The 25361-nt window shown below is 43.1% G+C and overlaps 1 protein-coding gene across 2 annotated transcripts in view; it reads right to left on the bottom strand.

The window, feature by feature from the left end:
- Nucleotides 1-25361, bottom strand: part of MOCOS (molybdenum cofactor sulfurase) — a 400707-nt gene that overhangs the window by 39371 nt on the left and 335975 nt on the right. For both annotated transcript variants that reach the window (XM_056520778.1, XM_056520779.1), the window contains exon 9: nt 2217-2379. In XM_056520778.1, coding sequence (XP_056376753.1) covers nt 2217-2379 — 163 coding nt within the window. The remainder of the gene's footprint in view (nt 1-2216; nt 2380-25361) is intronic.

The raw sequence follows: 25361 nt of genomic DNA, 5'->3' as shown, positions 1-25361 counted from the left end.
AGAACCCGGCAGCCTCCAACTCCTGCAGGTGCTCAAAGTGAGGATTCCCCCACATAGGTGCCCTGGGAGACATTACTGGTAGTGGAAAGCATCTAGAAAACACCGACCACACCTCAGCCACAGTTCTAATAGGGGTCAACAACCTAGAAGTAGGAGTATACCTGTACAAACTCATACAAACCCATGAGAGCTCCAGCTAGAGCAGTAGAAGCGTTCGCCAGATCCAGGTCGATCCACCAGGCAGCATACACCAGTTGAGAAACTAAAAAATAATTGTGCATTATTAGGAGCACCTAAGCCGCCCCTCAGTTTGGACGCCTGGAGCAGCGCCCGACCAAGTCGCGAAGGTTTGTCCTACCAATAGAAGGACCTCAAAGCGCCACTCAGCCTTGTAAAAAAATCTCTTAGGGGGTTGCACAGGAGAAAAATGGAAAATATATAAAAACTTAGGAAGGTAAATCTTTTAAAATATATTAATCCTGTCAGCCAGGGACAGGGGTAAAGGAGACCAGGCCTGCAGTTTAGCCATCACAGACAATAACACTGTATCCAAATTCAACTTAACATAGTCCTTCACACAAGCAAAAACCTCCACTCCCAAATATTTAAAGTGAGTGACCACCTGCAACCCATTAGGATTGATTTGGTTCTCATAAAGCATATAACTAATGAAGACAGAAGTGTATCAAGCAGTTATTGGAGTTTATATTATGTAAAATACAGGTGTGATATACTGTAATAGTTACTTGGGTACAATAAGACACCAAGATGCGAGTGACACTGGTCACAGTTTTCCTTTAAGGAAACAGCACAATTTGGCCTTGAGGACACAGTCAATTTTCATTTAAGCATTTTCCTTTTTGCTCTTCACTCACCTCTTTTATTTTTCCATCCACTGAGCCATGCGAGGACTTGTTTTTTTTTTGCTGGACAAATTGTACTTTGCAATGAAAGGTACAATTAGGAAAGTGAAAATGAAAAAACTTAACACAAAATATTGCTACTTTTGAGGGGTTTGTTTTTACATTTTGCACTGTACAGTAAAACTGACATGTTATTTCTTTTCTATGGGTTAATATGATTAATATATTTTAATAGTTCGGACATTTTGGCATGTGGTGATATTAAATATTTAGTTTTTTATTCATGTTATGTTTTTATAGGAAAAGAGGGGGATTTTTATTTTTATAAGGAAGGGGGGGATTTTTTAAAGCATTTCATGAATATTTAAACTTTTTAAGTCCCCATATGAAACTATTAATAGCAATCATTAAACTGCAATGTACTGTTTGGCACTGTGTAATAGCATAGTACTGATCAGTATTATTGGCACTCTTTTTGTACAGCCTGACTATGCAGCCTGCACAAGAAGATCATCCATCCTGCATGCTAGAAGAGAGACCTTCAGCGGCCATTTGCACTCATGCAGTGGTCCAATGAGCCCATTCAAACAGTTATCTGCATTAATCACGGTGTCTATAGGGTAAATAGCAAACATCAGCATTAGCAATGATGTCCGCCATTGGCGGTGAGTCCCTAGGTTCTGATAGCTGCGTTCCCTTCATAGCCATGCAGTAAGTGTTCAGCAATGTGCGCTGAACAATTTTATCACTGCAGCATCGTTCATTTAGAGCACGTCCTTAAGGGGTTAAAGAAGGAACAAATAAAAGTGTGTTTTGGTTTTATACTGCAGCTATTGAATACAAAGCTAGGTAATGGAAGGCACTTACAGTATAAAGGAAATAATGAGCCTCCTCTTTCTTTCAAACCGATTCCAGGCTTTCTTTTCAATAATTAAAAATAAATTCCTTAATTAAAAAACTGAACTTGTGAACACACCCTAACCGCTTACAAGGCTTTTGGCAATTGCACGTGTCTGATCACCCACACCTTCCAAACAGCTATAGCGCATCATGAGAAATATAGAAGCTGGTTTATTCAAACAAGGTGAGGAGAGGTGGAACTATAGGGGGTGCAAAGGTAACAGTAACAACGGGGTCCTGGTGCCTGAGTGGGCCCCAAGGTACCTCTGACCAGTAACATGACACAAGTATTATAAATAGAAAATTGTAGACATAGGGCCTTGTTACAGATTTTTCATTGGGGCCCAGAAGCTACAAGTTACGCATGTGGTCGTGAGTGACATACTATACAGTCTAGATTGTGATGTAGAAAGAATAATTAACAAACACTGGTAAATGTAATAATTTAGTTACCTTTTGCTTGAATAATCATAGTATCTTTCATTATATCAATTGATGGACAGATAAGACATAATCTTGGTTCTTGCTTCTGACTTAAGCAGACTCCATTTTCATTAACAATCATCCAGTTCCGGTCAAAAAGGAGACCCTGCTCTGCCACTGGCCACTGGGAGACCTGACAAAAGGGAAAGAAAGTTTCCAAAAAAATTAAATAACATTGTGAAATAAAGTCTTTACTTGACTAATAAAGGAATGCTTGAAATGCCTGATGGCGTCTGATAAAAAGCTTCTTTTAATTCATCATTTTAAAATACTACAGCATAGGCAAACAACAATAGGCCTGGCCATTTTCAGAGTGCTCCCCTTAATCATAGACAAGGTCTATGCTGGTAAGAGCTGCATAAAACATTGGGTAACATTATGTGGCTGCCAAAATTTTTTTAAATTTCTTATCCAAATTTCAAAGTGGGGGGGGGGGGGGGGGGGGGGGGGGCGGTGCAGCTGCTCAATTGCCACAGCCTGGAATACCTCTTTGCCCATTCTCATCTTCTATCCCCACCTAAACTGATGTATAAAACTCTCTATACCAGTCAAAAACAGATTTGGTGGTAAGGGGGAGTGAGGAGGCATGCCAGGCTGTGGCACTTGAGCAACCACCTCCTGGACACTCCTTAGCTAAGAAATAAAAATAAAAAGGAAAGAAGTCTTGCAGTCACCATCAGGTCCATACCTTTCATACCCTAACAGCTATCCAAACGTGTCTGTAGCCCTTAACAGAAAATAGAGCTGACAGATTATAATTTGCTTTATAGATTCAGAAGCTGTGCACCGCAAACACTGTATGCTGTATCATTTATTAAGCCAGGAGGAAGGAGTTCCCTTATATAGATCACAAAATGAATAAATATGGAGTAGGACCTATTTGAAGTTTTCTATGGGGCTATCTACTTTCTGCGAATACTCATGATGGAAGATAACTAAAAAACAATTTCATCAGTACATAGTGGAATACACCTGCAATCTGAGATTTTTTTTTAACCTTTTTTGATAAAGACATACATAATTCATAATGCATACAAAAACAGTCTCACCACTAATAAAAAATAAACTGAAAAAAAACCACATTGCATTGTCACGATGCCGGCTGGCAGGTAGTGGATCCTCTGTGCCAGAGAGGGATTGGCGTGGACCGTGCTAGTGGACCGGTTCTAAGCCACTACTGGTTTTCACCAGAGGCCCGCCGCAAAGCGGGATGGTCTTGCTGCGGCGGTAGTGACCAGGGTCGTATCCACTAGCAACGGCTCACCTCTCTGGCTGCTGAAGATAGGCGCGGTACAAGGGAGTAGGCAAAAGCAAGGTCGGACGTAGCAGAAGGTCGGGGCAGGCAGCAAGGATCGTAGTCAGGGGCAACGGCAGAAGGTCTGGAATCACAGGCAAGGAACACACAAGGAACGCTTTCACTGGCACTAAGGCAACAAGATCCGGCAAGGGAGTGAAGGGGAAGTGAGGTGATATAGGGAAGTGCACAGGTGTAAACACTAATTGGAACCACTGCGCCAATCAGCGGCGCAGTGGCCCTTTAAATCGCAGAGACCCGGCGCGCGCCGCGCCCTAGGGAGCGGGGCCGCGCGCGCCGGGACAGAACAGACGGAGAGCGAGTCAGGTAGGGGAGCCGGGGTGCGCATCGCGAGCGGGGCGCTACCCGCATCGCGAATCGCATCCCGGCTGGCAGCGGAATCGCAGCGCCCCGGGTCAGAGGACGTGACCGGAGCGCTGCCGCGGGGAGAGTGAAGCGAGCGCTCCGGGGAGGAGCGGGGACCCGGAGCGCTCGGCGTAACAGTACCCCCCCCCCTTGGGTCTCCCCCTCTTCTTAGAGCCTGAGAACCTGAGGAGCAGACTTTTGTCTAGGATGTTGTCCTCAGGTTCCCAGGATCTCTCTTCAGGACCACAACCCTCCCAGTCCACTAAAAAAAAATTTTTCCCTCTGACCTTTTTGGCAGCTAAAATTTCTTTGACCGAGAAGATGTCCGAGGAGCCGGAAACAGGAGTGGGAGGAACAGACTTGGGAGAAAAACGGTTGAGGATGAGTGGTTTGAGAAGAGAGACGTGAAAGGCATTAGGGATACGAAGAGAGGGAGGAAGAAGAAGTTTATAAGAGACAGGATTAATTTGACACAAAATTTTGAAAGGACCAAGATAGCGTGGTCCCAACTTGTAGCTAGGGACACGGAAGCGGACATATTTAGCGGAGAGCCATACCTTGTCTCCAGGGGAAAAAACGGGGGGAGCTCTTCTTTTCTTATCCGCGAACTTCTTCATGCGTGATGAAGCCTGTAAGAGAGAATTTTGGGTCTCTCTCCATATGATGGAAAGGTCACGAGAAATTTCATCCACAGCGGGCAGACCAGAGGGCAAGGGAGTAGGGAGGGGGGGAAGAGGGTGACGGCCGTACACCACGAAAAATGGGGATTTGGAGGAAGACTCAGAGACCCTGAAGTTATACGAGAATTCGGCCCATGGGAGGAGATCTGCCCAGTCATCCTGGCGGGAGGAAACAAAATGTCGCAAATAATCACCCAAGATCTGGTTAATCCTTTCTACTTGTCCATTGGACTGGGGATGATATGCAGAAGAAAAATTTAATTTAATCTTGAGTTGTTTACAGAGAGCCCTCCAGAATTTAGACACGAATTGGACGCCTCTATCCGAGACAATCTGCGTAGGCAATCCGTGAAGACGAAAAATGTGTACAAAAAATTGTTTAGCCAACTGAGGCGCAGAAGGAAGACCAGGAAGAGGGATGAAATGTGCCATTTTGGAGAATCGATCAACGACCACCCAAATAACAGTGTTGCCACGGGAAGGGGGTAAATCCATAATAAAATCCATACCAATCAGAGACCAAGGCTGTTCGGGGACAGGCAGAGGATGAAGAAAACCAGCGGGCTTCTGGCGAGGAGTCTTATCCCGGGCACAGATAGTGCAGGCACGCACAAAGTCCACAACATCCGTCTCCAGAGTCGGCCACCAATAGAAGCGGGAGATGAGTTGCACAGATTTCTTGATACCCGCATGACCTGCGAGATGGGAGGAGTGACCCCATTTGAGGATTCCGAGGCGTTGGCGAGGAGAAACAAAGGTCTTTCCTGGAGGAGTCTGCCTGATGGAGGCAGGAGAAGTGGAGATCAGGCAGTCAGGTGGAATGATGTGTTGCGGAGAGAGTTCAACCTCTGAGGCATCCGAGGAACGAGAGAGAGCATCGGCCCTAATGTTCTTATCGGCAGGACGAAAGTGAATCTCAAAATTAAATCGGGCAAAGAACAGAGACCACCGGGCCTGGCGAGGATTCAGCCGTTGGGCAGACTGGAGGTAGGAGAGGTTCTTGTGGTCGGTGTAGATAATAACAGGAGAACTTGATCCCTCCAGCAGATGTCTCCATTCCTCAAGTGCTAATTTAATGGCTAGAAGCTCTCGATCCCCGATGGAGTAGTTCCTCTCCGCTGGAGAGAAGGTCCTAGAGAAAAAACCACAAGTGACAGCATGCCCGGAAGAATTTTTTTGTAGAAGAACAGCTCCAGCTCCCACTGAGGAGGCATCAACCTCCAATAGGAAGGGTTTGGAAGGGTCAGGTCTGGAGAGGACGGGAGCCGAAGAAAAGGCAGACTTGAGTCGTTTAAAGGCGTCTTCTGCTTGAGGAGGCCAGGACTTGGGATCAGTATTTTTTTTGGTTAAAGCCACGATAGGAGCCACAATGGTAGAAAAATGTGGAATAAATTGCCTGTAATAATTGGCGAACCCCAAAAAGCGTTGGATAGCACGGAGTCCGGAGGGGCGTGGCCAATCTAAGATGGCAGAGAGTTTGTCTGGATCCATCTGTAGTCCCTGGCCAGAGACCAAATATCCTAGAAAAGGAAGAGATTGGCATTCAAACAGACATTTCTCAATTTTGGCATAGAGTTGGTTGTCACGAAGTCTCTGAAGAACCATACGGACATGCTGGCGGTGTTCTTCTAGATTGGCAGAAAAAATTAGGATATCGTCCAGATATACAACAACACAGGAGTATAACAGATCACGAAAAATTTCATTGACAAAGTCTTGGAAGACGGCAGGGGCGTTGCACAGTCCAAAGGGCATGACCAGATACTCAAAGTGTCCATCTCTGGTGTTAAATGCCGTTTTCCACTCGTCCCCCTCTCTGATGCGGATGAGGTTATAGGCGCCTCTTAAGTCCAATTTAGTGAAGATGTGGGCACCTTGGAGGCGATCAAAGAGTTCAGAGATGAGGGGTAAGGGGTAGCGGTTCTTAACCGTGATTTTATTAAGACCGCGGTAGTCAATGCAAGGACGTAGGGAGCCATCCTTTTTGGACACAAAGAAAAATCCGGCTCCGGCAGGAGAGGAGGATTTACGGATAAAGCCCTTTTTTAGATTCTCCTGGACGTATTCGGACATGGCAAGAGTCTCTGGGGCAGAGAGAGGATAAATTCTGCCCCGGGGTGGAGTAGTACCCGGGAGGAGGTCGATAGGGCAATCATAAGGCCTGTGAGGAGGTAGAGTCTCAGCTTGTTTTTTGCAGAAAACATCCGCGAAGTCCATATAGGCCTTAGGGAGACCGGTTACTGGAGGAACCACAGAGTTACGGCAAGGGTTACTGGGAACCGGTTTTAGACAGTTCTTGGAACAAGAGGACCCCCAACTCTTGATCTCCCCAGTGGACCAATCCAGGGTAGGGGAATGAAGTTGAAGCCAGGGAAGTCCAAGGAGAATTTCCGAGGTGCAATTGGGGAGGACCAAAAGTTCAATCCTCTCATGATGAGATCCGATGCTCATAAGAAGGGGCTCCGTGCGGAAACGTATGGTACAGTCCAATCTTTCATTATTTACACAATTGATGTAGAGGGGTCTGGCGAGACTGGTCACCGGGATGTTGAACCTGTTGACGAGAGAGGCCAAAATAAAATTTCCTGCAGATCCAGAGTCCAAGAAGGCCACTGTAGAGAAGGAGAAGGCAGAGGCAGACATCCGCACAGGCACAGTAAGACGTGGAGAAGCTGAGTAGACATCAAGGACTGTCTCACCTTTGTGCGGAGTCAGCGTACGTCTTTCCAGGCGGGGAGGACGGATAGGACAATCTCTCAGGAAGTGTTCGGTACTAGCACAGTACAGGCAGAGGTTCTCCATACGGCGTCGTGTCCTCTCTTGAGGTGTCAGGCGAGACCGGTCGACCTGCATAGCCTCCACGGCGGGAGGCACAGGAACAGATTGCAGGGGACCAGAGGAGAGAGGAGCCGAGGAGAAGAAACGCCTCGTGCGAACAGAGTCAATATCTTGGCGGAGTTCCTGACGCCTTTCGGAAAAACGCATGTCAATGCGAGTGGCTAGGTGAATAAGTTCATGTAGATTAGCAGGAATTTCTCGTGCGGCCAGAACATCTTTAATGTTGCTGGATAGGCCTTTTTTGAAGGTCGCGCAGAGGGCCTCATTATTCCAGGACAATTCTGAAGCAAGAGTACGGAATTGTACGGCATACTCGCCAACGGAAGAATTACCCTGGACCAGGTTCAACAGGGCAGTCTCAGCAGAAGAGGCTCGGGCAGGTTCCTCAAAGACACTTCGGATTTCCGAGAAGAAGGAGTGTACAGAGGCAGTGACGGGGTCATTGCGGTCCCAGAGCGGTGTGGCCCATGACAGGGCTTTTCCGGACAGAAGGCTGACTACGAAAGCCACCTTAGACCTTTCAGTGGGAAACAGGTCCGACATCATCTCCAGATGCAGGGAACATTGGGAAAGAAAGCCACGGCAAAACTTAGAGTCCCCATCAAATTTATCCGGCAAGGATAAGCGTATCCCAGGAGCGGCCACTCGCTGCGGAGGAGGTGCAGGAGCTGGCGGAGGAGATGACTGCTGAAGCTGTGGTAGTAACTGTTGTAGCATAACGGTCAGTTGAGACAGCTGTTGGCCTTGTTGCGCTATCTGTTGTGACTGCTGGGCGACCACCGTGGTGAGGTCAGCGACAACTGGCAGAGGAACTTCAGCGGGATCCATGGCCGGATCTACTGTCACGATGCCGGCTGGCAGGTAGTGGATCCTCTGTGCCAGAGAGGGATTGGCGTGGACCGTGCTAGTGGACCGGTTCTAAGCCACTACTGGTTTTCACCAGAGCCCGCCGCAAAGCGGGATGGTCTTGCTGCGGCGGTAGTGACCAGGTCGTATCCACTAGCAACGGCTCACCTCTCTGGCTGCTGAAGATAGGCGCGGTACAAGGGAGTAGGCAAAAGCAAGGTCGGACGTAGCAGAAGGTCGGGGCAGGCAGCAAGGATCGTAGTCAGGGGCAACGGCAGAAGGTCTGGAATCACAGGCAAGGAACACACAAGGAACGCTTTCACTGGCACTAAGGCAACAAGATCCGGCGAGGGAGTGAAGGGGAAGTGAGGTGATATAGGGAAGTGCACAGGTGTAAACACTAATTGGAACCACTGCGCCAATCAGCGGCGCAGTGGCCCTTTAAATCGCAGAGACCCGGCGCGCGCGCGCCCTAGGGAGCGGGGCCGCGCGCGCCGGGACAGAACAGACGGAGAGCGAGTCAGGTAGGGGAGCCGGGGTGCGCATCGCGAGCGGGCGCTACCCGCATCGCGAATCGCATCCCGGCTGGCAGCGGAATCGCAGCGCCCCGGGTCAGAGGACGTGACTGGAGCGCTGCCGCGGGGAGAGTGAAGCGAGCGCTCCGGGGAGGAGCGGGGACCCGGAGCGCTCGGCGTAACATGCATTTTCTAATAGAAAGACGTACCTCATTCCAACCCTCCACCCAAATTGTCCTATCCCAATCATCCTTTCCAAAACCCATCTCCACCCCCAACTAACAGCAAAGTCGACATGGCCCCTAATCAGGCTTAACCCCTGATTTGTCAATTACGGCACAACTGCTTTGCTCCCCGCCACAGTGGGTTAGCGCATACTGGAGCACGGACGCAGTAGCCATGACAGGTCAACAGACGGGACCTAAGGCTATTTCTACTCACTATATTTATGTTGATGTGCTGTGACATGTCTGAAATGCGTCGGGCAGAATTAGAGACTTGTTCACTGGGATAGTGACTATATTTATATTTAACAGTTTGTCTTTCTAATATGCATCAATTTGGATGGTAATGCATTACCGATAGAACACTCACTATCAATTTTGTGTGTTTTATGTGTAATATTAGTAAAAGTTAAGTTTTAATATCACTCCCCCATACTATTCAATTACCAATTCCAGACAATTTTTTTTTTAGATATTCTAACCACTTATTCCAAATAGACTGATATTTTCTTTAAATATTTTGTTTCTGATATACATTGCTTTCCATTACAACATTACCACTCATTTTTTGGATAAACATAGCCATTATAGGGACACCTATGTCTTCAGTGTGCGGCGATCACTCTACAAGCCATATTTAGCATTCTTAGGATAGCCAATGCTGTCTCTTCAGGAGCCTCAAGTAGTGATGTTCACCCCAATATACATATCAATAGGATTTTGTCAATACATACATCATATACTCTATCAGTTCCACCACCCCATTCCAATATCTCCTTAGTTTGGGACAGATCCAGACCATATGTATCAGGCCAGCTCCAGCTGCTTGACATCTACAACACTTGTAAACCTCTGTTTTACCCATCCACCATATCATTTTTTTTTGTGTACGATAAACTCTATGTCCGACATTTATCATTGTCATTAGACTGTTTTTTGTGTCTACAAAAGGCACAAAAAAGGGCAAACAGGGTTAGTTTGCGCCTTTTTTGCGCCTTTTTGTTTACACAGTTCTGCTGATTTTGAGTGGCAATCCACTGATTTTGAGTTGCAATCCACAGATTTTGGCAATACACATGATAAAGAAGGGATTTCTGAACTGCACCTTTTTGTAAAAAGGCGCAAAAAAGGCGCAAAGCCACTGAAAGGTCTATAAAACTATACCCTCCCAGACCTAGTGTAGCTTTTTAGTGTATGTGAAGAGAGAAATTTCAGAAAATGTTTACCTGCACAAAATCTATCAAATGCTCTGTGAACATTGAATAAATTTGGTGCTTCTACACATTGCAGCACACAAAAAAAAGGTGTAAAAAAAAATGCTTCACTTACACTACAATGATAAATGTGGGCCTATGTACCAGATATAAGTTTGACAATCAACGCATCTTGATAACCAAAGTTCTAGGGATATTATATCTTCTATAATATTTTTCCTTAACACCATAACGTCTTAGAGATAATTCCCTGTGTAGGCCCCATTTGAGACGTCATATCCATTATCGTGGAATTTTTTGCTAGCAATATTGGTTTATTTACCATTTGCGAATTAATAGCACTTCTAACCTGCAAGTAATTGAAGAAACTAGTTTGAGGAAAGTCATATTCTTTATGTTGTTGAGTAAAAGATTTAAGAATATTATTATGGAACAGGGATGCTTTTCTTTTTAACCCCTCCTTTTCCCATATTTGTAATTTTGGAATTTTTTCTATTTTGGTAAATAGAATATCTGTCCATATATACGTGTATATTTAGTGTATACTGTATCTAGTGTATGCCTCAATCTGTAGCATCCATCATATTTTCCCCCATACTTTACGGCCCCTAATGTGGGCAGTTTTATAGAATTTTTTTTTTAAACATTCCAGCCTTTATAAGTTTTAGACTCATTCTCTTCACTTACCCACCCTCTCAGACATCGTAATTCAGCTGCTATACAGTATAATAAAGCCATGTATTTTGCATAGTTAGTCCTCCATTTGTTGCCTTCCGAAGCATTTCAGGTTTAATTCTAGGTGTTCCAAATTTCCATATAAAATCCCTGAACATTCTGTTCACCTTACAGAAAAATTTCCCTTGTATTAATATTGGGACATTATGTAACTGATATAGCATCTGGGGCATTAATATCATTTTACACAAATTTACTATCCCAATAAGAGATAACAAAAGCTTACACCAATCCCTAACTTTTATTTTAAATCTTTTATAACTCTTGTTACTCGATATTTAAATGAGTCAACAATTTGTAATGAGAAATTTTGTCACCAGCCTTCCTCTGGGAGATTTGTCAGAAGTAAGGCTATGTTCACACAATGGAATTTCCATACGGAATTGTGCATGGAGATTCCGCAGCAGTCCTATTGATATCACTTGGATTCTGATTTCTACGTCATATGCCTCAGACATGTCTATTCTTTCTGTGGAGTTTGCACGAAAATGCATTGCTGTCTCTGAGACATCACAATTCCGAACCGTCCTAGCGCCAGCATGTTCTGTTCTGCCGAACCTCCGTTGTCTGGGCATGTCAGCACAGAAATTTTCTGCCCATGTCACTGATTTATGCCAATTATTTTTTTCGCATAGACATGTCCATTCATCACAGTCGAAAGCTTTGGCCACATCCAATGATGCCATTGCCGAAGGCCACTGCTTGTTTTGGGCCATTTGCATTTTCACTAATAATCTTCGTATGTTAACCCCTTAAGGACCAAGCCCATTTTAACCTTAAGGACCAGGCCAATTTAGTTTTTTTCGTTTTTTCGTTTTTTCCTCCTCGGATAGGGGATAAGATGTCTAAGCACCGGAGTACCCCTTTAACCTTTACCTAGACGTGCTTCTGCCTGAACCCTAGGTGTAAGGGGGTTCTACCTTTTGGGCCAGCCCCCACCTACATTGGGAACTTTCTCAGAAGAATCTATGTGGTAATCCCTAGCATACAAGACTAGGTCTTCACAGGAGTAACTGAGACAACATGCTTGAGTATGGCCCAAAGACAAATTGGTTTGGTGGCAAAGTGGGTCCAAACCCATTAATTGTTACATGAACGCTAATAGATTAGAAGTTTAAAATAAAAATTGAAAATTGTAATTCTATAGTAAGATTTTAAAAAAAATGTAATGAATGAAAAAAATCTGCATGTTTTGTGTATGAGTACATTGCATAATAACAAAAACCCAGAATAGCCCAGAGAATTTGTCTAACAGGTTATTAAGAGTGAGATTTGCACAGTTAAAAAAAATATATGGTCACGTCAATTAAAAAATAAAAGTTATTCCTGCCAAAACACAGAGACACAAACAATTTAGCTTGTTGTTAACCCCTTCCCAACGTATGACATACATATCATCTTAATCGGGTAGGGAAGAATGCAGGGGCTAATAACATAGATATGTGCATTGTATAATTTGGAGCAGATGAGTTGCCAATTTTTTGGGAATATTCTGCAGTGGATATATTACTGTCTAGGTATTCTTTTTCTCCATTTAACAGAACTACCAAAATGTGTAGATTATTGCTAAAACATACTAATTCTGTAATGCTTCAATGATATCTTCTTTTAGGTTTATTACATAATTTAGGAATAAAAGTCTATTAAGCAATAATGAATATACTCATATGAATCTCTCCAAATCTTTCAGTTTATATTGTATTATGATAGGGCCTAACTTTATGTAGTCCTGTTTTCATCCACTACTGAAGTAAGAGACATCAGTGCAGGAAGCTTAACGTCATAAAAACATACATTTTGCTATTTTTTTTTTACTTATATCTTTAATGCCTTTAAACATCTTATCTTGTAGATCTTTGTCTACAGGAAAGACACCAACAGCGAATTTCTAACCTAGTAATTCCCAACTGGATTAAATGGCCCTCTAGGGAGTCATAAGAAACAATCAGGGGTGTTGCAACACTCTGGTAGGAAAATGATGTCTGAAAAAAATGTAATCTCTTGCGCAAAGTGAAAGCGTCAAAATGCTGATGCTCCACGCCTGATTCCCTATGTATGCTGGTTCTAGTGGAAAGCATCAGCATTTTAAAGCTAACTCTCTCTACCAGATATTCTGGGAAGGAGATTGAAATATCACCCATGAAGCCGGCTATCACGCACAAAAAACACAACAGAAACGCCAACATGTTTTGAATCGTACAGTTCTTAGTCATTGCGTGATATATAACTGAATGACTAATTGGCTATATCCTTATATACCTTATAACATGGATGCCAAGCAGATATAGATATTCCTCCTCTCTGACAGAATTTCCTGGGACAGACTAACATCTTAGAAAAACACATGAAAAAACTGGACTGGACTACCTACCACCATAGCAAACTTCTTACCTACCAAACTTCCTAACAACCGACCAAACTTATCAAAGTTACTACCTACCAACTAAATTTCCAATAAGAGGGTACTACCTAACTGGGATAAAATTCCAACAAGGGGGTCCTACCTGGTATTATCTTCCTAGGGGGTGCTGCCTACTTACCTGGGACAATATTCCAACAAGGGGGCCCTACCTATATTCCTGGGGCATCTTCCTACAAAGGGGTCCTACCTACTTACTTGGGACAAATTTCCTACAAGAGAGTCCTACCTACAAGAGGCAGTCTACAACAGGACATTTCTAATTTCTATCTACAAGGGAGGGGGGCAAGCAAGCTACCTACAGGAGGTCCTAAGTACAGGAGGCAAGCTAGCTACACGGGGTTCTACTTAAAAGGGACAAACCACCTACTGCAGAAAGCTACATGCTGGAGAACCTACCTACAGGGGGACACAAGCATGCTGGGGGAACCTGCCCACTGTGGGTGCCAGTTTACTAAGGAAAACTACATTCTGGGCATATCAACATTAAGAGGGGCAACAACTAAATGGGAAAAACAAACCTCTCCACCAACCCATTAACCCAACCACTTTACTGTGCATGGCACCGAATGAGGGAATTATTACTGGTTGGGACCCTATAGATGAAGAAGAGGAAAGGAGGATGCTGGAAAAGTAGAGAGCCTTATGTTTGTTTGGCAGGTTTTGCAGTAATGAATTTTGGCTGAAAGAAATCTTAATTTCAGTCTGGGCCGGATGGACATGCAAAAGGGTAATAGGGTATTTGAACAACTTCAATTAGAAATGGTGTCCTGACCTGTGAGTAACTGCATATAGCAGCACTGTAAGCTAAATAGCTAATAGATATATAGGTATTGTGCAATGTTTATTTTTGGTAATTTTTTGTCTCTGGTCTTAAATGTTTTTGGTAGTGGTGTACCACGCGGAAAAAGGTTGGTAAAAACTGTTCTAACCTATGCATTGAATGAAGTTCAAGATTCTATTTGCAAAGATTTTTCCTGTTTTCAAATTTTTTTTCCAAAGGGGACATTATGTAATAGCAAATGATTTTGCATAGATGATGATGACAATAATTATAATAAAATTGTACATGGTCTCAGTTTAGTAATAATATATAGTTGCATGCTGTGCTATGTCAGGATGTGATGGTTCTTCTGTATTTAAAGGTGTATGAAAGAAAAATCAATTTTGAAAAAAGTTTAGTGAAGCTTCATAGATTAATGGCAACTTTAAAGCTATAACCATTTAACTTTATTGCTAATACTTTGCTGCTAAATCCAATCATTTCTGTGAATAAATTGAATTGGCAGAGGCTCATGTCACCTACTTCCCATGTCAAATAACCTAGAAATACAGAATGGGACCATATTGAGAGAAACTCTTTCAAAACATAGTGACAGTTTTAGGCTATGTTCACATAAGTGTTGTGAATTCATATTTTTTGTTCTGCCATAGAAGCAGAAACATTTAATTCAATCTGTAACACATCCTTCTCAAAACAGACAACAGTGGTGCCTGACAGACCCCAGTGATTCAAAAATAAAGTCCCTTGGGTTGCTTTTGGGATAAATTACTCTGCATGTTATATCATGATTCCAATCAAATAAAGTCACAACCGTTTCTCAGTTTCTGACCATGGGCCATTCTAAAAAGACTAGAGGATATTACATAAGGTAATATATATGTGCTGTAAATTCTATTCTTGAGAAGGGGGGGGGGGGGTCTAATACTCCTGAAACATGCTGGGTGCTTTCATTTGTGCCAAAGATGTACTTTTATATATATATATATATATATATATATATATATATATATATATATATATATATATATTTATTTATTTTAAAAAAAAATACGTTTATGTACCTTCACTGGGGATTTTAGAGTTCTGATCGGACAGAGGAACAGTGTATCTTGTAGATCTGCTGAGAAGATCTTGAGGCAATACTAGATTTGGGGTAGGAGTCATTATTAAAGGGGTCATTCAGGGACAACTGTTTTACTAAACACATGCTAGGCTGCCTGGCATAATACCTCCAGCGCTCCTCCGACACCTGCAGTATTGCTGCTTCCGATACCTACTGCAGTCTTTCTTGTCTAAGGGTCCAGGGCATCACATTGCCGCCCAGCTAATCTCTGGATGCAGTTTGCCTATTGGGCTCCAGGACCAGGAAAAAGAACCTTGCAAAGACTGAGTCTGTGATACATCCATCACATTGTAGCTCAGCCAATCACTGGCTGAGGTGGGACACTGCAATGGCCAGTGATTGGCAGAGCGACAATGTGAGGTTCCTGGCCCCAGGACCAAGAAGGGGATTGCAGCAATATCAGAGGCACAGGGGGAGCATGGAAGGGAAGTATATATATATATATATTTTTATTTTATTTTACAGGAAGCCTGGGCATGTTTTAAGTAAACCAATATTTGCTGGAAAAAAACCTTTAACTCCCCGAAGTTGTTAAAATTGGTTACTTCAACCAAGTCTCCTTACATGATCATTGTTTTTTATACCTCTTGAATGTTATCGTTTGTTTTTTATTCATTTGTGAATCCAATTTAATATAATCTGTAATGGAGGCTTTTAACATCTTAAATGTTTTTCATTCTACCTGTTTGCTACCATAAAGTTATTTTGGTTAACACAAATTAGAAATTCTATTAGCGAAAGACCACCCAAGGTGAACTTCAGATTAGCACCAGGGAGCACATTACTCTAGATCCCAGCAATATCCTACAATTTATATTCATGGGAAAACCCCTTTAATTTACTCAATTAGAGGTAAGAGCTCCATTTGTTTCCTACACTGCCAATACCTTTTGTTCTCCAATATGCTGAAAGCAGTCACCCCTGGTGAAATGGGAGATGTACACTAACTCTCAGACACATAAATCTATACAAAACAAATGAATAATAAATGAAACTGATAATATCAAATTAAGTCATTTAATCGCAATGTTTTATCCATATGATCCTTAAAATGCTGCACATCCCAGCTCAAAGTCACCTTGTGGCAGATGTATACTGACAAGAATACAATTTTTTACTTAGTAAGGGTTGGTCTACAAATCTACAGCTTTTCATTTTTCTTTTTAAATTTAATTTCAGTAATAAAAGTTGTCTCTTATGTCCTCAAAGCTCTATCACCGGACAGGTCAAATACTACATATATTTAAAAAGTGTGCACTCATGATTGCGGTCATTCATCATTTGTTCTTGCTATTCACTTTCACAGTGTTCAATTTAGAATATGATCTGTTATTTGGAAAAACTATCTTTTATATGTAGGCGATTTGTCACTGCCCTGGTATTGCCCTCAATTTCCAATTTACTGGAAGAGGATGACCTGAGCAAGAAGGTTTCATGGAAAATGTTCCACTTTTATTGACATTCATTTATTCAATCCACACAGCTGTGCAGGGTACTATTTGATGCCAGGTCAGTGAGCAGGCCATACACCAATTTCTTCGTGCATTATTTAGCAAAGTCACTGCTAAGGTATGCATATCATTAACTTGCCCAAAAAAAAAGTAATTAAAATCTTCAAAGAAAGGCATTTCAAACAGTTCAACAGTATTTAAATGTCATTTTTCTGCTGCAAATCTATTTTTAATGATAACATTTCTTTGTAATGTAAATCATACTCTTCTTAATTATCACGTTAATCAATTCATTGCTCACTTACACAGTGCTATATATCACTGGACTATACTATATATTATTATATGGGCGGAAAGGAGGACATGAATATTTAAATCACTGGTTTCTAGAAACACATGCCAGTATTAAGTTTCAAGTACAAAGCTTTTTAAAAAGATGTGCAAATATAATTTACAAAGTCACATGAGACTTAGTGAGCCCAGGGGCAGACGTTCTTTGCAGAGATTTTTTTTTTTGTTTAATTTCTTTGTAAAAGGCTTTAAATTTAAATTGTTAAAACATTCGACCCATGGGCCTATAGTAACTCCGAAATATTCCAATGATTCATCTTTGCCTATAACTCTAACCTAATTGACAATTGGTACCACCTTCTCAACTACTGGAAGTAAGTACAACTTTTCCCATTTTATTTTTAATCCGGATAAACTACCGTAAGCCTCCACAACTGCATTGTTTTTGGAACCATAACCTCAAGATCTTGTAAAAATATTAAAAAGATCCTCTGCATCCAGTAACATTTTATCTTTTTACCCACCCATGCCAAAGCCTTTGATTTAGGCTACCTTGCAGATGGCCATAACAATGGGCTCAATTTACAATGCAATACAATATAATTCTTTTTTGTGCTCTTCATTTAACCCCTTAAGGGCGCAGCCCATTTTCACCTTTAGGGCGAAGCCCTTTTTTGCAAATCTGACCACTGTCACTTTAAACATTAATAACTCTGGAATGCTTTTACTTATTCTGATTCCGAGATTGTTTTTCCATGACATATTCTACTTTAACATAGTGGTAAATTTTTGTGGTAACTTGCATCCTTTCTTGGTGAAAAATCCCCAAATTTGCTGAAAAAAATAGAAAATGTTGGCATTTTTCTAACTTTGAAGCTATCTGCTTGTAAGGAACATGGATATTCAAAATAAATTTTTTTCTGGTTCACATATGCATTATGTCTACTTTATGTTTGCATTGTAAAATTGGCATGTTTTTACTTTTGGAAGACACCAGAGGGCTTCAAAGTTCAGCAGCAATTTTCATATTTTTCACAAAATTTTAAAAACTCGCTATTTTTCAGGGACCAGTTCAGGTTTGAAGTGGATTTGAAGGGTCTTCATATTAGAAATACCCCATAAATGACCCCATTATAAAAACTGCACCCTGCAAAGTATTCAAAATGACATCCAGTAAGTGTTTTAACCCTTTAGGTGTTTCACAGGAATAGCAGCAAAGTGAAGGAGAAAATTCAAAATCTTAATTTTTTTTACAATCGCATGTTCTTGTAGATGCAATTTTTGAGTTTTGCAAGGGGTAAAAGGAGAACATTTTTACTTGTATTTGTAAACCAATTTCTCTTGAGTAAGCACATACCTCATATGTCTATTTAAATTGTTCGGCGGGCGCAGTAGAGGGCTCAGAAGCGAAGGAGCGACAAGGAGGTTTTGGAGAAAAAAAAATTCTGAAATGGTTTTTGGGGGGCATGTCACCTTTAGGAAGCCCCTATGGTGCCAGAACAGCAAAAAACAAAACAAAACACATGGCATACCATTTTGGAAACTAGACCCCTCAGTGAATGTAACAAGGAATAAAACGAGCCTTAATACCCCACAGGTGTTTCACGACTTTTGCATATGTAAAACATTTTTTTTTTACCTAAAATGCTTGTTTTCCCAAAAATTTTACATTTTTAAAAAGGGTAATAGAAGAAAATACCCCCCAAAATTTGAAGCCAATTTCTTCCGATTCAGAAAACACCCCATATGGGGGTGAAAAGTGCACTACAGGTCTCAGAAGAGAAGGAGTCACATTTGGCTTTTTGGAAGCAAATTTTGCTCTAGGGGCATGCCGCATATAGGAAGCCCCTATGGTGCCAGGACAGCAAAAAAAAAACCACATGGCATACCATTTTGGAAACTAGACCCCTTGGGGAATGTAACAAGGGTAAAGTGAACCTTAATACCCCACAGGGGTTTCACGACTTTTGCATATGTAAACATTTTTTTATTTTTTTCACAAAAATGTGGGTTTCCCCCCAAATTTCACATTTTTGCAAGGGTAAATAGCAGAAAAGACCCCACAAAATTTGTAACCCCATCTCTTCTGAGTATGGAAGTACCCCATAAGTGGAGCTGAAGTGTACTGCGGGCGAACTACAATGCTCAGAAGAGAAGGAGTAGCATTTGGCTTTTTGAGAGAAAATTTTGCTCGGGGGGCATGTCGCATTTAGGAAGCCCCTATGGTGCCAGGACAGCAAAAAAAAAAAAAAAAAAAAAAACATGGCATTACATTTTGGAAACTAGACCCTTTGGGGAACGTAACAAGGGGTAGAGTGAACCGTAATACCCCACAGGTGTTTCACGACTTTTGCATATGTAAAAAAAAATTTTTTTTGCCTAAAATGCTTGGTTTCCCAAAAATTTTACATTTTTAAAAAGGGTAATAGCAGAAAATACCCCCTAAATTTTGAAGCCCAATTTCTCCCGATTTAGAAAACACCCCATATGGGGATGAAAAGTGCTCTGCTGGCACACTACAGGTCTCAGAAGAGAAGGAGTAAAATTTCAGCAAAACTCTTGCTCCTTCCCTTCTGAGACCTGTAGTGCACCAGCAGAGCACTTATCATCCCTATATGGGGTGTTTTCTGAATTGGGAGAAATTGGGCTTCAAATTTTATGGTCCATTTCCTCCAATTACCCCTTGTGAAAAAGAAAAATTTGGGGTAGCAGCACCATTTTAGTGTTAAAAATCCAATTTTCCTTTTTCACATCCCCCTTCAACGGAAAGTCGTCAAACACCTGTGAGGAGTTCGGGTTCACTATTCCCCTTGTTATGTTCCTTGAGGGGTTTAGTTTACAAAATGGGGTCACATGTGGGTGGTTTTTGTTTTAGGTTTATGTCTGAAATGCTGCAACTATTGGCCACCCATGTGCAAATCACCAATTTAGGCCTCAGGTGCTCTCTAACTCCTGAGCGATGTTGTGCACCCGCAGAACACTTTACGGTAACACATGGGGTATTTCTGTATTCAAGAGAAAATGCTTTACAAATTTTGGGGGTCTTTTTCTCCTTTTATCTCTTGTGAAACTTCAAAGTATGGGGCTACACCAACATGTTAGTGCAGAAAATGTATTTTTTTTTTACACTAACCTGCATATGTAGCCCACATTTTTTTTATAAGAGGTAAAGGGAGAAAAAGCCCCCCAAAATTGTGAAACAATTTCTCCCGAGTATATAAATACCCCTTATGTGTCCCTAAACTGTTGCTAGGCAAATGCAACAGGGCTCAGGAGTTAGAGAGCGCTATGCACATTTGAGGCCTAAATTTGTGATTTGCATAGGGGTGGCTGATAGTTGCAGAGTTTTACTTACATGCGGTGTACCAAAACACCACAGTTAGTAAACCTTCCCCTATTGAAGTGTTTCCCAACCTGGGTGCCTCCAGCTGTTGCAAAACTGTGACTGCCAGCATGTTGGTAGTTGTAGTTTTGCAACAGCTGGAGGCAGCCTGGTTGGGAAACACTGCCCTACTGTGTTGATCCAGAGGGAGGCAAAAAAAAAACCTTGAGGCGGATGCCAATTTGCCCCCAGGGGGAAAAATTCCTTCCCGACTCCAAATATGGCAATCAGAATTAATCCCTGGATCAACGTTCTTGAGACTTTTTGGGGATTATTACAACCAGGGACTGAAAAGTCCCTGTGTTGCCAATGCATCAGAAAAGCGATGTAAATAGCCGTGGTGCCAAGCTCCTGTACAATGTCACCAATGCATTGGAAAAGAACAAAAGCGCTGTACAACGCCGCATGGCTCATGTACAAAGCGCAGATAATTTTGGGAAAGAAAAAAATTAATACAATTTTAAATTTAGTACTTCATAGACGTGTGATACGCCTTGAAGCATTCCTTGATGCAGAGGCTTGGTTTTTCAGGACAGCTGTCACACTGGAAAGTGGAGTCTTTTCTTCTCCCTTTTTGAGAACAGACTCGGCATCTTTTCTGGGACCGTGACGATTTTCCAGTTTGTGGGACCTGTCCTGGAAAATGTTGAAAAAAATGGGAAAAAATTGGGGGGAAACGCTAAAGGAAAAAAAAATTGGGAAAAGGGGAAGGGGAAAAAATTGAAAAAAAAAACCTACACCTCCAAAAAACAGGGGTGAGGCAGCAGCAGCACCCTGAAATACTGTCTGGGTCGGGCAGATGACCCAGACAGTACAGGGGGTGAAGCTGTTCTCCCTCCCTAAGCTCTCCCTGCCTCCTGCTGCAACCTGTCCCTCACCACTCACCAACGATCGCGGCGCACTGCAGGTCTCAGCAAGCCCGCAGCAGGTCGGGGTCCCGTCGCTCCGCTCTGCTCACTGACCCGAACTGAAGTGAATGGGCAGAGCGGAGGGACAGAAATTCATTGTTACGCCGAGCGATCCGGGTCCCTGCTCCTCCCCGGAGCGCTCGCGGCGTTCCTCTCTCTGCAGTGCCCCGGTCAGACCCGCTGACCGGGAGCGCTGCACTGACTCTGCCGGCGGGGATGCGATTCGCATAGCGGGACGCGCCCGCTCGCGAATCGCATCCCAAGTCACTCACCTATCCCGGCCCCCAGCTGTCACGTCCTGGCGCGTGCGGCTCCGCTCCTTAGGGCGAGCGCGCGCCAGCTCTCTAGATTTAATGGGCCAGTGCACCAGTGATTGGTGCCTGGCCCAATTAGTCTGATTAGCTTCCACCTGCCTCCTGTCCATATACCTCACTTCCCCTGCACTTCCTGGCCGGATCTTGTTGCCATTGTGCCAGTGAAAGCGTTTCCTTGTGTGTTCCTAGCCTGTGTTCCAGACCTCCTGCCGTTGCCCCTGACTACGATCCTTGCTGCCTGCCCTGACCTTCTGCTACGTCCGACCTTGCTTTTGTCTACTACCTTGTACCGCTCTTATCTCAGCAGTCAGAGAGGTTAAGCCGTTGCCGGTAGATACGACCTGGTTGCTACCGCTGCTGCAAGACCATCCCGCTTTGCGGCGGGCTCTGGTGAAAACCAGTAGCAACTTTGAACCGGTCCACCGACACGGTCCACTCCAATCCCTCTCTGGCACAGAGGATCCACCTCCAGCCAGCCGAATCGTGACATTCATATTCCCCGCCGCTGCAGTGATTGGATGGCAGATCGCGCCGCCCAATCACATCGATCGGGAGGTGGCCTCCATGCCACCTCCCTCCTGGACCGCAAGGATGATTGGCGCGGTGTCATACAGCGTCATTCACCCTTATCTTCCGGACAGAGACTTGAATGGCCGGAAGATCGGTGATTCGCAGGTAAGAATTTTACTGGCCAATCACGGCGATCGCCGATATGGGGGGTCTTAGGACCCCCCTGGGCGATATGTCGGGATGGCTGCTGTTAGATAACAGCAGCCATCCTGGCCCGATCACCGCTACCGGTGACGCGGCGCTCCCGGAACCCCGCGACGTACATGTACGTCGCTGCGCGCCAAGTGACACTTTGCGGCGCCGTACATGTACGTTGCTCGTCACGAAGGGGTTAACTTAGGTTTTTTAAGAAAATAATTGATTTCAACATTTTCCCCCTCAGGAACTTCCCAGTAGTCTCCCAGACCGACCAGGCTTTACAAAATTTTTGCCCCTGAAAGAAGGCCTTCTGATGGGCCTTCTCCACCAGCTTAATCACTTACTGGTTTTGAAATGTATTTGTTGCATCAAAACTGTCATAGGAAGTATTTAAAAAAAAAACAAATCAAATCCTCTGCCTAAGCTATTAAACCCCATCATCACCAATTTTTGTTTTTGCACTTTCATTTTTACCTCCTTATCCTTTAATAGCCATAACACTTTTCTATTTTTTCATCCACACACCCATATGAAGGCTTGTTTTTTTTTTTTAGGACCAATTGTACTGTGTAATGACTTCCTTTCTTTTTTCCATAACCAAATGCTCTGAAACAAAATAAATAAATAAATAAATTCATCTGTGAGGTGAAATTGAATAAATAAAAATGCAATTTCCCAAATGGGGGTGAGTGAAAGGTGTTTGTCTCTTTTTTACGACGTTGATTATATGGTCAAACTAACATGTTAGGTCTATACTAAATTTGTCAAGTTTTTATGTTTTACTAACTTTAAGACCAAAAGCTCTCCATAATCAATTTTTAGCAGCACCCTCTCGTACAGTCTCCATTCTTATTGCTCTTTGTGAGTTAATGAACCCCAGTTCTTTTTAATTCTCCTTTCCAATTCTGTCAGATACCCCAGAACTGCAACGAAGCAAATATCAAGAGCAATTTTTCCTGGTGAGGGAAGATTTAACCCTTGAGTCTTAACTCCAGGTCTTAACTTGCAACTCTTTTAATTTTAGAAGTATCTCCTCCTTTAAAGGAGTTGTCTGGTGAGAAATAACTTATCCCCTATCCAAAGGATAGGGGATAAGTTATAGATTGCAGGGGGTCCAAACACTGGGACCCCCACAATCTCCTGCATAAGGTCCCGGCAGTCAACTGGAAGGGGGCGTGTTGACCCCCGCATGGAGCACCGGCCGATACGCCCCTCCATGTACCCCACAGTCGGACGTCAGCTTCCGGCAAACTGCCGGGGCCCCCTGCAGCTGATAGGGGATAAGTTATTTTTCACTAGACTACTCTTTAACCCCTTAAGGACACATGACGTACTGGAACGTCATGTGTCCACTCCCGATCTATAACGCGGGGCCACGGCGTGGCCCCGCGTCATAGCGGGTCGGGCCCGGCCTCTAACAACGGCCGGGACCCGTGGCTAATAGCGCGCGGCATTGATCGCTGTGCCGCGCGCTATTAACCCTTTAGACGCGGCGTTCAAAGTTGAACGCCGCGTCTAAAGTGAAACCGAAAGCATGCCGGCTAGCTCAGTGGGCTGTTCGGGATAGCCGCGGTGAAATCGCGGCATCCCGAACAGCTGACAGGACAGCGGGAGGGCCCCTACCTGCCTCCTCGCTGTCCGATCGCCGAATGACTGCTCAGTGCCTGAGATCCAGGCATGAGCAGTCATGCGGCAGAATCGTTGATCACTGGTTTCTTATGAGAAACCAGTGATCAACATAGAAGATCAGTGTGTGCAGTGTTATAGGTCCCTATGGGACCTATAACACTGCAAAAAAAAAGTGAAAAAAAAAAGTGAATAAACATCATTTAACCCCTTCCCTATTAAAAGTTTGAATCACCCCCCTTTTCCCATAAAAGAAAAAACACAGTGTAAATAAAAATAAAAATAAACATAAATGGTATCGCCGCGTGCGGAAATGTCCGAATTATAAAAATATATCGTTAATTAAACCGCACGGTCAATGGCGTGCGCGCAAAAAAATTCCAAAGTCCAAAATAGTGCATTTTTGGTCACTTTTTATATCATGAAAAAATGAATAAAAAGCGATCAATAAGTCCTATCAATGCAAAAATGGTACCGTTAAAAACCTCAGATCACGGCGCAAAAAATGAGCCCTCATACCGCCCCATACACGGAAAAATAAAAAAGTTATAGGGGTCAGAAGATGACAATTTTAAACGTATTAATTTTCCTGCATGTAGTTATGATTTTTTCCAGAATTCCGACAAAATCAAACCTATATAAGTAGGGTATCATTTTAATCGTATGGACCTACAGAATACATATCAGGTGTCATTTTTACCGAAAAATGTACTACGTAGAAACGGAAGCCCCCAAAAGTTACAAAACAGCGTTTTTTTTTTAAATTTTGTCGCACAATGATTTTTTTTCCCGCTTCACCATAGATTTTTGGGCAAAATGACTGACGTCATTACAAAGTAGAATTGGTGGCGCAAAAAATAAGCCATCATATGGATTTTTAGGTGTAAATTTGAAAGAGTTATGATTTTTTAAAGGCAAGGAGCAAAAAACGAAAATGCAAAAACGGAAAAACCTCCGGTCCTTAAGGGGTTAAAGTGAGCCAGGCCCACTACACCTCCTTAGGCTAACCTTTGGGGCCATGCTCCTATAGCGTTGATGCTGGTGCAAGGAAAACCAACTTCCTTGTCCTAACTTCTTTCCACTATTGTGCCAGATGCACACCAGCTGGTGGTATATTCCTCTAGGCAGACTTTCCCAGCTGGTTTGCAGGGGGCTAAGCTTTTGCAGAGGGTTGAATGTCAGTAACATGAACAAATTTTACTCATTAAAAATGTGGTGCAGCTCCCCTGGTAAAATTTGCTATATTTGGTTAAAAAACAGGGTGGTGCCAGAAGAGCTTAAGCCCTAGTTCTACAAGTTGTCATACCAGGTCTAGCAAGGAAGTTCTGAGTATACATTTCAGGTCACTCTAAGATTGCTTTATGTTCTACAGCTAGTCAAGTAACTGCAATAAAACA

The sequence above is a fragment of the Hyla sarda genome, chromosome 5 (genome assembly GCF_029499605.1).
Source record: "Hyla sarda isolate aHylSar1 chromosome 5, aHylSar1.hap1, whole genome shotgun sequence".
Classification (NCBI taxonomy): domain Eukaryota; kingdom Metazoa; phylum Chordata; class Amphibia; order Anura; family Hylidae; genus Hyla; species Hyla sarda.
The sequence above is the reverse complement of the archived record's forward strand: the minus strand, read 5'-3'. Positions and strand labels throughout refer to the sequence as shown.